The 14,998-nt window shown below is 34.6% G+C and overlaps 1 protein-coding gene across 5 annotated transcripts in view; it reads right to left on the bottom strand.

Moving 5' to 3' along the window:
• Positions 1-6,835: 6,835 nt before the first annotated feature.
• The window catches only part of NELL2 (neural EGFL like 2), a 428,916-nt gene continuing 420,753 nt past the window's right edge, over positions 6,836-14,998 (bottom strand). For all 5 annotated transcript variants that reach the window (XM_064369806.1, XM_064369807.1, XM_064369805.1 and 2 more), the window contains exon 21: positions 6,836-7,551. In XM_064369806.1, coding sequence (XP_064225876.1) covers positions 7,501-7,551 — 51 coding nt within the window. In that variant the 3' untranslated portion in view covers positions 6,836-7,500. The remainder of the gene's footprint in view (positions 7,552-14,998) is intronic.

Here is a 14,998-nt window from a genome sequence, read left to right as displayed (position 1 = left end):
GTGATTTTTGTCCTTTCATCAGGACAAAGGTTCAAAGAGTTTCTCTAAGGCTTGGAGCAGAGTTGCTTAAGTAGTCTTACATTAATGACCAAGTGATGGTTATCGGACAGTAAGAGTAATAGGATGGAGAGTAACTACAAAAAATAGTGATAAAATACATAAAGTAATACATAAACAAAAGAGTTCATTTTGATAAAGTCAAAGTAGAAGTCTTTAGCAGTTAAAGAAAAAAACTGATCAAATTCTGGAAGTGTTAACAGGTGTCACATACAGAACATTAAAACTGAACATTCAGAAAGCGTGTCAAATCTGTCTATGTAACAATTCTGCCTTATTGTAAATCATCGCTTGGAGGACTATTTTACTAGTGTGCTGCTCTAGGTACAGTGAGAATTTAACCAAAGTGATACAATTCCATTTCTATTGGCTTTACTTTGCAGTTAAAATGATTCAAATTATTAAAATAAAATGAAGCTGTTTTATTCATAGCAAGTCAAAGTTATCTTCTTTTGGAATATCTTTTAGAGATGATGAAATGATGTATGAAGATCTGTGCTGAGAAATGTCTTTACTACAGACGAAAAAACCAATTACTAGAAAAATTCAGTTGGAAGTAGACAATACATGCTGTTGGATTCTTCGTGGAATAGTAACAATACACCAAATAGAATGTGATTTTACAAAAGTGTTGAATATGCTCTTAGAACGATAATTTCATAAACACACTTGGGAGAATATAATTTGAATACAAATGTACTCTTATTTAGCATTTTACAGTTTTTATGAATTTCAAATATATCAGAAAAGATCACTGGTGAATTGGGAGCAAAATATATTTTTCTTCTCTCTAAGACAGAGAAGTCCAGTAAAAGTCCCAATTTGCCGGGCGCAGTGGTTCACGCCTGTAATCCCAGCACTTTGGGAGGCCAAGGTGGACTGATCACAAGGTCAGAAGTTGGAGACCAGTCTGGCCAACATAGTGAAACCCAGTCACTACCAAAAATACACACACACACAAAATTAGCCAGATGTGGTGGTGCGCGCCTGTAATCCCAACTACTTGCGAGGCTGAGGCAGGAGAATCCCGTGAACCAGGAGGCGGAGGTTGCAGTGAGCCGAGATTGCGCCATTGCACCCCAGCCCGGACGACAGTGCTAGACTCTGTTAAAAAAAAAAAAAGAATCCCAATTTTTGGCCTCAGATTCTAAACCACGTATGTTTTGGCTGAAGAGATTTCTCCTGGAATATGGTGTGTGGTTCTGGGCATGACACATACAGAGGCACATAAACAACTCCAGAACATCTAGAAGGGAGAAACTGAGCTAGTTCATACTGAATTATTTGGAGAAATCTAGTATTGGAAGAAGAGTGCGGAAGGATATTTGAAAAGGAGTTTGTCAGTATGGCCCAATGACTAAAACCAGGAACAACATTATGTAAATTAAGTTGAAATGTAAGGAAAACAGATTTTAGTTGAATCATGTTCAGAAGACTTCAAATACAGAATTCAAGAAAAGCAATGAATGGTTTCTGGAGGTGGTGACAGTCTTCATTTCCGGAATGTCCATAAGCAGCTATTTGGAGAGACAGTATTCTGAATTTTTAAAATATATAAGAGGTTATAAAAGAAATCATCAATGATACATATTAAAATTCAGTATAATAAAAATGAAAATAAACTCTAAACATAAATGAATATACTTGGCAGAAATGTGTTTAAGGATTTCTAACAATTATAAAGGATATCTAATTCTTATGCATAAAAAATTAAAACACCACATATATGAATGTGAGATGTAAACAGATAATTCACACATGAGGCATAAACAACCAGAAATGTTTACCTTCAAAGCTTTTTAAAGAAATTCAAATTAAAACAGAAATATACCATTTTATATGTATAAAAGAAACAAAATAGAGGGCAAAAATTCAATTGGTAATATTCAGTGGTGGCAAAAGGGTGTTTTAAAATGAATTCCATATATTGCTGGTGGCATTGTACATTGCTACAGCCTTTGAACAAGCAATAAAACAAGTTAAAACACATCACATAGACCATTTATAACTTGCTTCATTAAATCTATTCTTGACGATATTGTCTAAAGAAACAGCTTACATGATATACAGTGGCATCCATAGTAGTAAAAAAGTTAGAAGCAAATAAACTATATTTACAACAAATTGGTGAAATATATACCAGCCATTCATCTTTTACTAAAATCTAATAATTTTATTGTAACAATTGTTTCCCCAAAATGTTATGCAAAGGTAGAGATAAAATGATACATACCATAACTGCAGCAATGTAACATGTGTGGACATGTGAGTGAAAAGAAGAAAAATGTGTGTATGTAAATGTGTGCATGCAAATAAATGTGTGTATGTAAAATTACACACAGACCTCCCCCATATGTATATATATATATATATGCTTTTTGAGTTTATTTTAAAATATTCTAAAGCTAAAAACAATTCTAATTGTTTTTCATAAATTTATTTTACTTTTCACATTTTGATCTTTCACCTATGTGGAATTGATTTTCATGAAATAAGGATAAATGTCTATGTTTTTGTTTTCCCATAAATAATTTTCACAGCCTCACTCAGTGTAACTGCTAACTTCTATCAAGTATCTTTATGTGTATAGGATGGTTTCTGAGGTTTTGATGAAATATGTTCATGTTATCTAGCTTGTTTTTTCCTGAAGCAATGACTCTTAATTCCTATAGTTTTATACCTTAGTAATATATGGTAGAATAAGTATCCCGTCTCCAAATGTAATCTTTTCTCAGAGTATTCCTGGCTATTCTTGGACATTTGTTTGTCTATAATAGTTTAGAATCACCTTAAAATAACTTGTTTTTTAATTAGAACTACTGGGGAGAATTGACATGTTTTGTGACATTTAGTCTTTCTGCGCATTATTTCATGTAATTGAATCTTCTTTCATGTTAAATCTGTTTGGTTCTCATCATTACCAACCTAGTCCAAACCATTATCCTCTTGTCTGAAACTCCGTGATATGAATGTGCCTCCTGAGTACATGTTCACCAACATCCTCGTTTCTCCCCGAACCCCACCTCTGTTTATTCTCCACATGGTAACAAGAGTGATTTTACCTGTCAGATTATAGCACAGCTATGCTCAAAACTTGCTAATGTCTCCTATGTCACTAAGAATAAAAACCCAAATCCCTAAGCATGGCCTAGGAGAACCTGATTTGGTCACTCCTCTGACAGTATCTTCTACACATTTCAGTTCTTATTCCATTCAAGACATGTAAGTGTGCCTTCACCTCAGACACAGTTCCCTCTGCTTGTAATTCCTTCCCTCTAGGTATGAAAGTGGCTCATGCTCTCATTTCATTCAAGTATTCGCCCCAATACTATTTTATTATAGAGAGGACTTCCTGCCCAACTGACCTAAATGATCACCCCTGTCCACCACAATACCCCAAGCCAGCTTAATTTTTCTTCATAGAACTTATCACCACCTGATATGGTATCTACTTATTTGTTAATTTTCTTTCCCCTCCATTAGGACATGCACATTAAAAGTCAGCAATAAATGAATGCTCATGCTCTGCACATACTTGGTTCATTATTTTTCCCTCCTTTCTCTATGGCTGTGGTTTTGTGAAAGAAAGAGAAAAAGCCTCAAAAATAAAGTTAAACTCAATATCATTTCTGCTTTTACATAGAGTTATACTCTCATTTTGGGTTGCTTTTCTAAAACACCTAACATTGGAGATAAATAGGGGGTCAAGTTTTAAATGCAATACATTGGTGGTGGCGGTAACATACTGTGCCATCCATCATTTAAAGAAAAACTTCAGAATCTGTCATGCAAACAATCTCTACGAACAATTATTTAATACCAATACAAAGACAAAAGATGCAGGGGAGCTGTCCCAGCCTCCCAAATGGAGAGAATACAAGAAACTGCAACTCAGATTATCCTGTTCCAAACTTCTCCAATGGTTCTATTTCTTGCCTATTTATGTCGCCACCAATCTGGAGCCACTGTAGCCCAACGAATTCCTGACTTTCTACCTGCAGATCTATTAAGTGAGGGCAATTACTCTGCAGAGAGGTGACAAGTCCTTTACGGAAAATAGTGAATCCTAGGGTAGAAAACTGTGCAGTAATGAAAGATCAGGAAGACCGCAAGGGGCCAACTCCACTGCAACAGCGACTGCAGCTGGGGAGTGTCCAGGTACCACAGTGAACAAAGCGGGTACAGAGCACACCATCCACTTATTGTCTTCAGGGATGCTTTCGGCATGACTCTCAGAGATCAATTTACTGCTGAGCTACAACGCTCTACATTTGAGAAAAAAAAAAAAGAAAAGAAAAAGTCTTTCTTTAAGAACAGTTGGTATTGTCAATCCTTAAGCTACCTCTATCAACAGGACTGGGACCATGCAGGTGTCTGTGAGATGTGCTGACCTTCAGAGGAAGTCCTAACTAGTCAGCAACATGGAACTTTGATAGATGAGGTCATGCTTAGTGAACTGAAGCTCATCTTTTATTCAGTAGATGTAAACTCAAGTTTTGTTCAACAGAATAACTTCTGCTACTCCAACACTCAAGAGTATTGGCTGCTGTTTTAGAGCTTTGATACACTGTTCATTTTGTAAAGGCAATTTACAGGGTGTCTCAACTTTGGCTATAGATAACCAAGTTAGGGGAGGATGAAAGGGTTCCATGATATTGCAGTATAATTGAACAAATGCATGACTCTTTTTACCATTATATAAGGCAAACTAAAAAAGCAATATGGTAGTCTTTTAAAAATGGAGGTAAATTATATAGGTTACTAAACCAAAGAATCATAGTTATTTTTTTTTCTTAGCAGAGGAAATAAAGAAATTTTTTAAAAATGGAGTAAAGACTATTTAAGAGAAAATAAAGAAAATGGAATAAAGACTATTTTCACCACGCCTGCCCTTAAAGGGGCTAAGCACCCTCAAATTATATTCATGCTTCTTAGTTCTCACTTCCCCTTAATATTGGCATAACGCAACCATGGCATTCTACCACTTATTATCAGAATGAGAAACAGGGCATTAACCTTCTCTTTTTCAAGGAACAAAGTTCTTAAGAAACAATTGATTACTGCTTGCCCAGGGTCTGCACATAAAACAGTAATTCTCCTGGGGAATCTACTATTTATGGAATAAACCTTGAAGAAAAAAGTTCAATCTGAACACATTTATTGCTTTAATAGTCATTGAATGATCACAGTCTTGTTTTTTCCTTCTTTTCTTCTTAACTATGAGTTCTATTTCACTCAGTGGCTTATAGAAACAAGGATCTGCAAGCCACCAATATGCCTAGAGCCCTACAAAGATTTCCAAAGGATTTGCAATATAAAATTCCATCCTTGCCTCTCCTTCCAGAAGGATGTAAGATATCTAAATGATAAATATGTGTCTATATAGGTGTACACACACACACACTTGCCTGCACACTTAATTTCTTACTCTCCTCATAAAGATAAGTAAAACATACTTTTTCCGGAGGATTCAATATAAAATCACAAACCTATATAAGGAAAAAAATAGGTTGAAAAAACTTGAAATTAACAGATATCTTCTTGGAAGTTAAATTGCTACTTACCTTTGTAATATACCTGATAAAAAATAAACCTTATGCTCTGTTGAATTAAATTAAATTTAAAAAAGGATACAGAAAAATCATTTATGGTAAATTCAGGGAATACAGATACTTGATTTTACACATTCGATAAATATTACCATGCCAAAGTATGAAGACATTTATGAATTATCTTTCAGTTCAGCTCATGCTAGGTTGTTTCCATAGCAATAGTGAGTGAACAGTTAAAAGCCACTTTATCATTTCTGTAGCTTGTGGTGATCACCTCATGTTCATTTTAATTTTTTTAAAAAATGCCTCTATGCATCTAAAAATTAATCTGACAATACTTGTATTTCCTCTTCACCCTAGTGTAAAACGTAACAGGGCAATATTGGATTAGCTTCCTTTATTGGTTTTCAGGCTGCTTACTTTCATCCTTTCTAAGATTCTGGTGCATCAAAAAATTTAACATGTAATATCATAATCTCTTCTAACATCGGGATTTACAAATTTTTTATAGAAAAATGTGAAGGACCAATTCTTGAAGACATTCCCAACCCTCACATACTCCTCTCCTTATGTGTATCACTTAGAGTCCTGGCAGGAAACAGATGGCACACTCGAGCTGGCTAATTAAAGAGTTTAACAAAGGGACCATTTATAAAGACGTGGCTAGAAATAGAGGAAAGAAAATCGAACAGCTACCTCCCAAGGACAGAATAGCCAGAGCTGTTAATATTCCTAAGCCAGAAGATGCAAACAGTAGAAGTTATCAGAACCTGGAGCGAGTGGTGGGACAGAGAGGAGTGCCTTTCAAGAGATACAGCCTTCAGTATGGTGACACATGAAATCATGGCAGTGACCAGGGAGGAAGGCAGCCAGCAGAATAAATATCTAAACTTCACCTCTTCCTAATATGCCAGCAGTGTTCCCTACTGCAGTAGAATTGAAACCAGACAAGAACCAAGAGGACAAAGGAACTCACTATTAGGGTCTGTATAGGTCAGCCCCCCTGGATGCAGAGCAAGGTAGATAGGGGGAAATGAGGATCTAGAGAGGAAGAACTAAGGTATCCATCACATCCCTTATTTAGGCATATCATTTCATGAAAATGAACTTTCAATTTGTAAATAGTATAGCGGGAGTTTTTCATCAGCAGAACTAGAATGGAATTTTATGGTGAACCATCTGTAGAAAGAAGAACACATTAAATAAACAAGATACTCAGACTCACATGTGTTATAAGGTAAGAGAAATATTTATTTAATTTTGCACAAGAACGAGCTTATACTGAACAAATTCAACCAAATAATATTAAGTGCAGTAAAACAAGGAAATAGGGATGACTTTTCCTGTTAGAAAATATTAAGTAACCATGCCTGTGCATTATTTTTATCATTACAATAACTTGTTTCAGATTTCTTTTCAGAGTGTGTACTGTACATAACATGTTATAGCTTCTTTGCTTTACTTCTGAAAATATAATTCATTCACTGCCTGACATTTTATTTCTTGCAGTGAGGAACCTAACTGATTCGTAAAGCTTCTGATCTAGAGGAAAATGTTCTGCACCAGTGAAGCTAGAGGCTTTCACAGATCCAATGGGCTCAGGCTTTCTATGCAGGGTTCAGGTCACGGTGTGTATTGCACGCCCATTCTTCTACATGGTGATGTCAGACACAGGAGAGGCAGACTTGGGGTCTAATTTTGCCCCAATAATTTTCCTTTTGTGATTTTGTCAAGCTCCACAAATTTCATAATTGAAAGTTCACTCAGCTATTAACAAAGCTGCATTTAGCTGCCCACAAATCGCCCAATTTAAGTTTTAACTTTTTTTTTTTTTGGTCTTTTTAATGAAAGAATATTCTTTTAACAGAAATCTCCCATGAGACAGTTAACTTCACAGTTCCTGAAGGCACTGTGGATCCACTGAGCAACAGACGTGGCCATTCTAGATTAAAGAAAAAAAAAAAAAAAAAAAGAAAAGCAGAAAGAAAAACAGAGTATGAATTTTTAAGCCATTAGTAAATGACCGCATTTACTGATTGGCACTTACAAATAAAACTGTAGAGTTTATTTCTGCATTCCTAAAAATTCAATGGCCCAATCACTTTTCATAACTCTACTATTGCAGACCCAATTATTATGCCCAGTGTATTTGTGTGAAGTCATAAACTGCCTTTATTTACCCATTGACATCCTCTTGTATCCTATTTTCTTTTATTTTTGTAAGCACTATGTATATTAATAAATAAAGCAGACACGGTCACTACCCCCACAGGGCAGGGTTTGCAGTTTATCAAAGGAGAAAACTAGTAAGTATCAAGCAGGCATATAATCAAAAATTGTGAAAAGTGCTAGAAAGGTGCTATGAACTAAATGTTTGCATCCTCTTAAAATTCATCTGTTGAAATCCTAACCCCCAGTGTGATGGTATTAGGAAGTAAAGTCTTTGAGAGGTAATCAGTGAGGCACTGATCCCATTCATGAGGGTAGAGCTCTCATTAATGGGATCAGTGCCCTTATAAAAAGATGAGAACGCATGCTTCCTCTCTCTCTGTCTACCATATGATACAATGAGAAATGGCCATCTGCAAACAGAAAGTGTGTCATTGCCAGATACCAGATCTGCCAGGGTCTGGATCTTGGAGTGTGAGAAATGAATTTGTCAGCCTCCAGAATTATGAGGAATGAATTTCCATTGTTTAAGCCACCTAGTCTATGGTATTCTGTTACAGCAGCCTGAACTGACTAAGACAAAAGGAAATAAACAAGGTGGTGGTGTGAGATTAATAAAAGACTAGCTACTTAGTCAGTGGCCAGGCAGACCACTCGGTGAGGTGATATTTAAATGGAGACCTGGAGACTGCATGAAAAGGTGGCCAAAAGCACAGGAAACAGCAGGAGGAGAGGCTTTGAAATGAGGAGACTTTTGTGTAGTTAAGAAACTGAAAAAAAGGTTTGGGTAAGAATTTTCAGTTGGGGAAGAAAACTGTGGAGATGAAATAGGATAAACAGGCAGGGAAGAGCCAGATGTGCATAATTAGTTTTTGATCTAAAGTTTCAAAACAATATAGTGTTGTACAAAGAAGAAAAACGTTCTATCCTATTCTTTTGATTCCCTACACTCTTAACTTTTCTCAACCAACTACCTTATATGATAATGTTAATATCATTTTAAAAACCATGATGGTGATAATATCCCTCCACTCCTTAAATGTGTACTCTGTGTCAGACACTTTGCCAGGCATTTAAAATACATTATCTAATTTCAACCTCACAGCATTCCCAGTGGGATTCCTATTAATAGTCACAGGTTTTAGATTCAGGAACTGAAGATCAGAAAGTTTAAATATCATGTCCAAAATCACACAGCTAATAAATGGTAGAGCTGGGATTAAAACTCAGGGTAGCCTGACTCTAAAATACATCTTCCATTCTACAGTTTCTCTCAGAAAACTGGCTTTTGATGATTGAAATGCATTATACTTTAATATGATGAATCAAAAGTGTCTTTGTTTCTATAAGAAGAAACCAAAAAAGATTTTGATACTCCAGCCTGTGCTGAAGCACACCAAATGAGGGAAAAAGCCAGTATATATCCAAGAAGAATATTATCAGTTTAACTTATCCTCATCTTTTCTAAGTTATTATTAAGCAGAGTTCTTATTTTGGCAGTGACAGACTCAACCATTTCTTAGACCCCTATTGTCATTTTAAAGCTTTGTCATCATATCTCTAACACCTAACATATTCCTAGAGACGGAACTGTTCAAATGGGACTTGGAGAACTCAGCTGTGCCTCAGAATCTCCAAGATGCCCCAGCCTGGAGCCACTTTTTCCTCTCCTGTCTGCAAAAGTCCCCTTTGAGGGGCAGGCTCAGAGGCACAGGCTTTCTAAACATAACCAGATTACATGATCTTTCCTAATTCATTGGCTCAAAAAAGTAATGGGTATACCAGTTCCTGGGAATATCAGCTCCTCAAATTATATGGCTTTGGAGCAGAAATATAATTAGGGAATTTCTGGAGCCTTCTGTCACTGAATATGTGCAATTAACATTAGAACCCTATGGGGAAGAAACCACTAGTATTACTCCAATAAGCATGTCTTAGGGAGAGACTCTTTGTTTTCTAAAACCTTCCAGAAGTGTGTTGCTTATTCCATATGGATATGTTCTGCTATAACAGGATTCTACAAACCATTTCAATGGCAGCTCTTTAATTGGGAAAGCATAGTTCATACATGAACAAGTAATAAAACATTCCACTTGGGTTCCAGTTTTACTAATAGCATAGTTTCTTATATAAGACTAACCCTCCTATAGATAACAACTATAAAGTCTGAACAAAATACAAAAATAACAACTGAAAGCAATGGAGAGTGTCAAGCAGACACTAGAGCAGTTTCAATCTTTGTAAGAAGGAAAACGTACTGTGTGAGAGTTGTTTTCACTTGGTATTCCCCCTTAGGGCACTCCCTAATCTGTGCAGCTTGAGATAACTGTAAGGAAAGCAGAAAGCCACACTCTTATAATCCTGAAGTGTCAGAGGACAGCTTGGGGGTTGTCAGAGTGGCTGCAAATTGAGGGGAAAATAGCTATAAAAGAAGAAATGAATCAGTAAACAAACTCCTCTCAAATCCTTGGCTGGTCTTTGAATTGCAGATGAAACTCTAAAGAGAAAATCAAGAGAGCCACAGTTGGAAGGTTGAAAGATCCAAGGAGAGATTTCAGATGTTGCTGACTGAAGCAGTGTGTGAAATTTGTGTCCTTCCAAGATATAAAGGATTGATAAACAGTTTAAGCTTTACTTAGACTTCTATCTTTCATCATCTACAAAAAAATCAACTAAAAATGGATTAAAAATTAACATGTAATATTAATACCTGCAACTGTAAAACTACTAGAAAAAAAAACATAAGACAAATGGTTTAGGACACAGGTCTAGGCAAATATTTTATGGGTAAGAACACAAAAGCACAGGCAGCAAAAACAAAAATAAATAAATGAAACTACATCAAACTAAAAAGGTTCTTCACAGCAAAGAAAACAATCAACAGAGTGAAGAGACAACTTGAAGAATGGAAGAAAATATTTGCAAACTATTCATCCGACAAGGGACTCATATCCAGAATGTACAGCAAACTCAAATAACTCAACAGCAAAAAACTGCAAACAATCCAATTAAAAATGGGCAAAGGATTTGAATAGATATTGCTCAAAAGAAGTCATACAAATGGCCAACACATATATTAAAAAATGTTCAGCATCACTAATCATCAGGGAAATGCAGATCAAAACCACAATGAGCTATCATCTCACTCCAGTTAGAATGGCTTTTATCAAAAAGACAATAAACTACAAATGCTGGTGAGGATGCAGAGGAAAGGGAACCCTTATGCACTGTGGGTGGGAATATAAATTAGTACAGCCATCATAAACAGCATGAAAGTTTCTCAAAAAACTAAAAATAGATCTAACATATGATCCAGCAATCTCACTACTGCGTATTTATCCAAAGGAAAGAAATAGTATATTGAAGATGTATCTGAACCCCCTTGCAGTACTATTCACAATCGCCAAGATATATAATCAACCTAAATGTCTGTCAACAGATGAATGAACAAAGAAAATGTGGTATATATCCACAACGGAATACTATCCAGACCTAAGAAGAATGAAATCTTGTCATTTGCAGTAACATGGGTGAGCCTGGAGGACACTATGTGAAATAAGCCAGGGGCAGAAAGATATAAATTACATGTTCCCCCTCATATGTTGGAGCTAAAAATTTCATCTTATAGAAGTAGAATTATGGTTATCAGAAGATAGGAAGAGTATGGGGGGAAGAGGGTAGGAAGAGGTTAGTCAAAGAGGTTGTTAACAAAATTACAGCTGGAATAAGGATGAATATAGGAGGAGTAAGTTCTAGTGCTCTGTAACACTATAGGATAAATACAGTTAATAATAATTTATTGTGTATGTTTAAAAATCTAGAAGAAAGGATTCTGAATGTTCCCAACACAAAGTAATAATAAATGTTTGAGGTAAAAAATATCCTAATTATGCTGATCGTTAAGTATTGTACACTTGCATCAAAATATCACTCTGTACACCTATAACGATGTATAACCACTATATGTCAACTAAACATATAAGGAAAAAACCAAACAAACAATTCAAGCTTTCCACTGAAGGCCCAAAAGGGCCATGATTAGTAGTAAAACAAAACCTACAGATTAAGAGATTCACTCTAAAACCAAAAGTAAATTTAAAACAGACCCACCTAACTGGTGTAAAGCCAACCTCTAATAAGTGCCAGGTTATTGGCCAATAATTCACAACCTGCTACAACAAAAACAGTCTTCACAAGAAGCCAATTGAACTTAAAGTCTAAACAACATAGCATCCATCATATCCAATAAATTGTAAAAATTAATAGACACATGAAGAAAAACAGGAAAATGTGGTTCCTAATCAAGAGAAAAAGTAGTGAATGGAAAATGACTCAAAGATGATCCAGATGTTGTAATTAGCAAAGACTGGAAAGTATTTATCATAAATATGCTAAAAAATGTGAAAAGATATGGTCATAATGCATGAACAAATAGTAAAATTTGGAAGAGAAATTAAACTATTAAAAATTGTGGTAATTCTGGAACTGAAAAATGCAGTATCTAAAATGAAAAGATTCACTGGATGAACCTAATAGCAGATTAGCGATGGCAGAAGAAAAAGTCTGTAAATTTGAAGACAAAGCAATAGAAATTTTCCAATCCATAAAACAGAGAAAAATATTGAAATAAAAATAGAACTTTAGTGACATTTAGGATAATTAAATCATCTAAACGAATGTTTAAGTGGAGTCTCAGAAAACTGTGAGAGAAAAAATGTGGCAGACAAAATATGTGAAAAAAAATGGCTGAACTTTTCTCAAGTTTGGTGAAATGACATCAACTTGATATCCAGAAAGCCCAGCAAACACCAAAGAAAATAAAGACAAAAAAAAAAAAATCAGACCTAAGTGTATCATAATTAAACTACTAAAAACCAAAGATAGAGAATCATGAAAGGAAAAAGTGGGGGAGGGGAGATAAATACTGCATACGAGGGAATTAAAAGAAACAAATGATCGCTGTATCAAAAAACAATAGAAACCAGAAAATAATAGAATATCACCTTTAAAGTTCTGGAAACAAATCTGTCAATCCTGAATTCCATATCCCGTGAAAATATTCTTCACATATAAAGACATTTTCAGATAAATAAGACTCGAAAGAACTTGGTGCTAGCACACCTGCGACAAGGAAAATGCTGAGGAGCATTATTCAAGCTGAAGGGAATGTAACCAGATGGAGACTCCAATATGGAAGAAGAAATGAAGAGCACCAGAAATGGTAAATACAGTAGTCTTCCCTTATCTGTGTTTTTCCTTCCACAGTTTCAGTTACCTGTGGTCAACCATGGCCCCAAAATAAGTAAGTAAAATGTACGATAAAACATTTTGAGAGCTTGGGAGGCCGAGGCGGGTGGATCACGAGGTCAAGAGATCGAGACCATCCTGGTCAACATGGTGAAACCCCGTCTCTACTAATACAAAAAAAAATTAGCTGGGCACGGTGGCGCGTGCCTGTAATCCCAGCTACTCAGGAGGCTGAGGCAGGAGAATTGCCTGAACCCAGGAGGCGGAGGTTGCGGTGAGCCGAGATCGCGCCATTGCACTCCAGCCTGGGTATCAAGAGCGAAAACTCCGTCTCAAAAAAAAAAAAAAAAAAAAAAAAAAAAAAAAAAAACATTTTGAGAGCAAGCGAGCCAGTGAGAGACAGAGAGAGAGTGACAGACTGACAGAAATCACATTCACATAATTTTTATTACAGTATATTATTATAATTATTCTATTTTATTATTATTGTTGTCAATACTGTGCCTAACGTAAATTAAATTTTATCATAGGTATGTATAGAAAAAAACAGTATATATAGGGTTTAATAGGGTTCGTACTATTGTGGTTTCAGGCATTCATTTGGAGTCTTAAAACACATACCCCTTGTGGAAAAGAGGGTAACTACTATAGGTGAATAAATATAAAATATACTATTTTTCTTTTCTTAATTTCTTTAAAAGACATAAGACTTATTAAAGCAAAAATAGTAACATGGAACTGTAAGATTTATAGTGAACAGAGTTATAAAATATATTATTGTTTTAGTACAAAGGCTGTGGGGATAAAATTATAATGTTGCAAAGTTCTTATATTTTATATGAGAAGTATAATTTATATCTAATTATAATATAATAAGTTAATGATATATATATTATAATCTTTAGGACAATAATAATATAAAAAGTTATAGTTTAAAATCAATAGAACAATTTAAATAAAAATGTTGTTATAGAAAAAAGAAGGCAGAAATGGATAAATAGGTGTATAAAATATAGATGGAACAAATAGAAAACAAATGATAAAATAGTAGTCCTAAATCCATCAGTGTCACAAATTATATTAAATGTAAATAAACAAAACACTTTAATAAAAGATACATATTTTCATACTGGATAAAAAATAAGAACTGTACATTAGCTATTAAAAATACACTTTAAATATAAAACCATTGATAGATCGGAAGTAGATGAACAAAACAATATACCGTGTGGCTAAATGAATATCAGACAAAATTAATTTCAATTCAAGAAGTCTTGCGAGAGATACGGAGGGACATTAAGTAACAATAAAATGGTTAATTCAACAGGAGATATGAGTACAAACTGTGTAATTAAATTTATATAAAATTTGATTACAGGCAAAATGAATTTATTACAAAGAAATAAAATGAAGGTCGCCTATTGAAAGTAGATATTACCTGAAAGGGGATCCAAAGGTCCTGTCTAGAATGTTGGATATATTCTGTATTTTGATTTATCAAACTTATCAAACTATATGCTTAACTATGAATTTCACTGTAATAAATATTACCTTGGTAAAAATGAAAATGAAAGTGACTCACTGAAACTCAGTCTGACTATTAGGAATAATAGTAGGAATAGGAAGGAATAGTAGGAATAAGAATAAGCACCTACTAACAAAACTCATTATAAAAAGTAATTATGTTTATATAGTGACACAGTAAAATAATTTTCCTTAAGATACTGCTATTTTTGGCTATATTTATTGTTAAAAGAAGTCCTTGCCACTTTTCATGCTAACTTTTGAAAATCAAGATTAGAAAACAGTCAACTTTTAATTTTCAGCTATACTTATATTTTTTAATCCTATTACTATAAAAATTTCAGTTTGTTTTAATAGAGTCCATTTCCTTTATTTTCAAAGTGAATATATAATTATACATTTTTATCTTAATTTTTATTATAAGCATTGCCATTACTTCAACAGCTGAA

The sequence above is a fragment of the Aotus nancymaae genome, unplaced genomic scaffold, assembly GCF_030222135.1.
Source record: "Aotus nancymaae isolate 86718 unplaced genomic scaffold, 86718_ANA_hifiasm-v0.15.2.pri h1tg000092l, whole genome shotgun sequence".
In the NCBI taxonomy this organism is placed as follows: domain Eukaryota; kingdom Metazoa; phylum Chordata; class Mammalia; order Primates; family Aotidae; genus Aotus; species Aotus nancymaae.
This window is presented reverse-complemented; position numbering and strand designations above follow the sequence as displayed.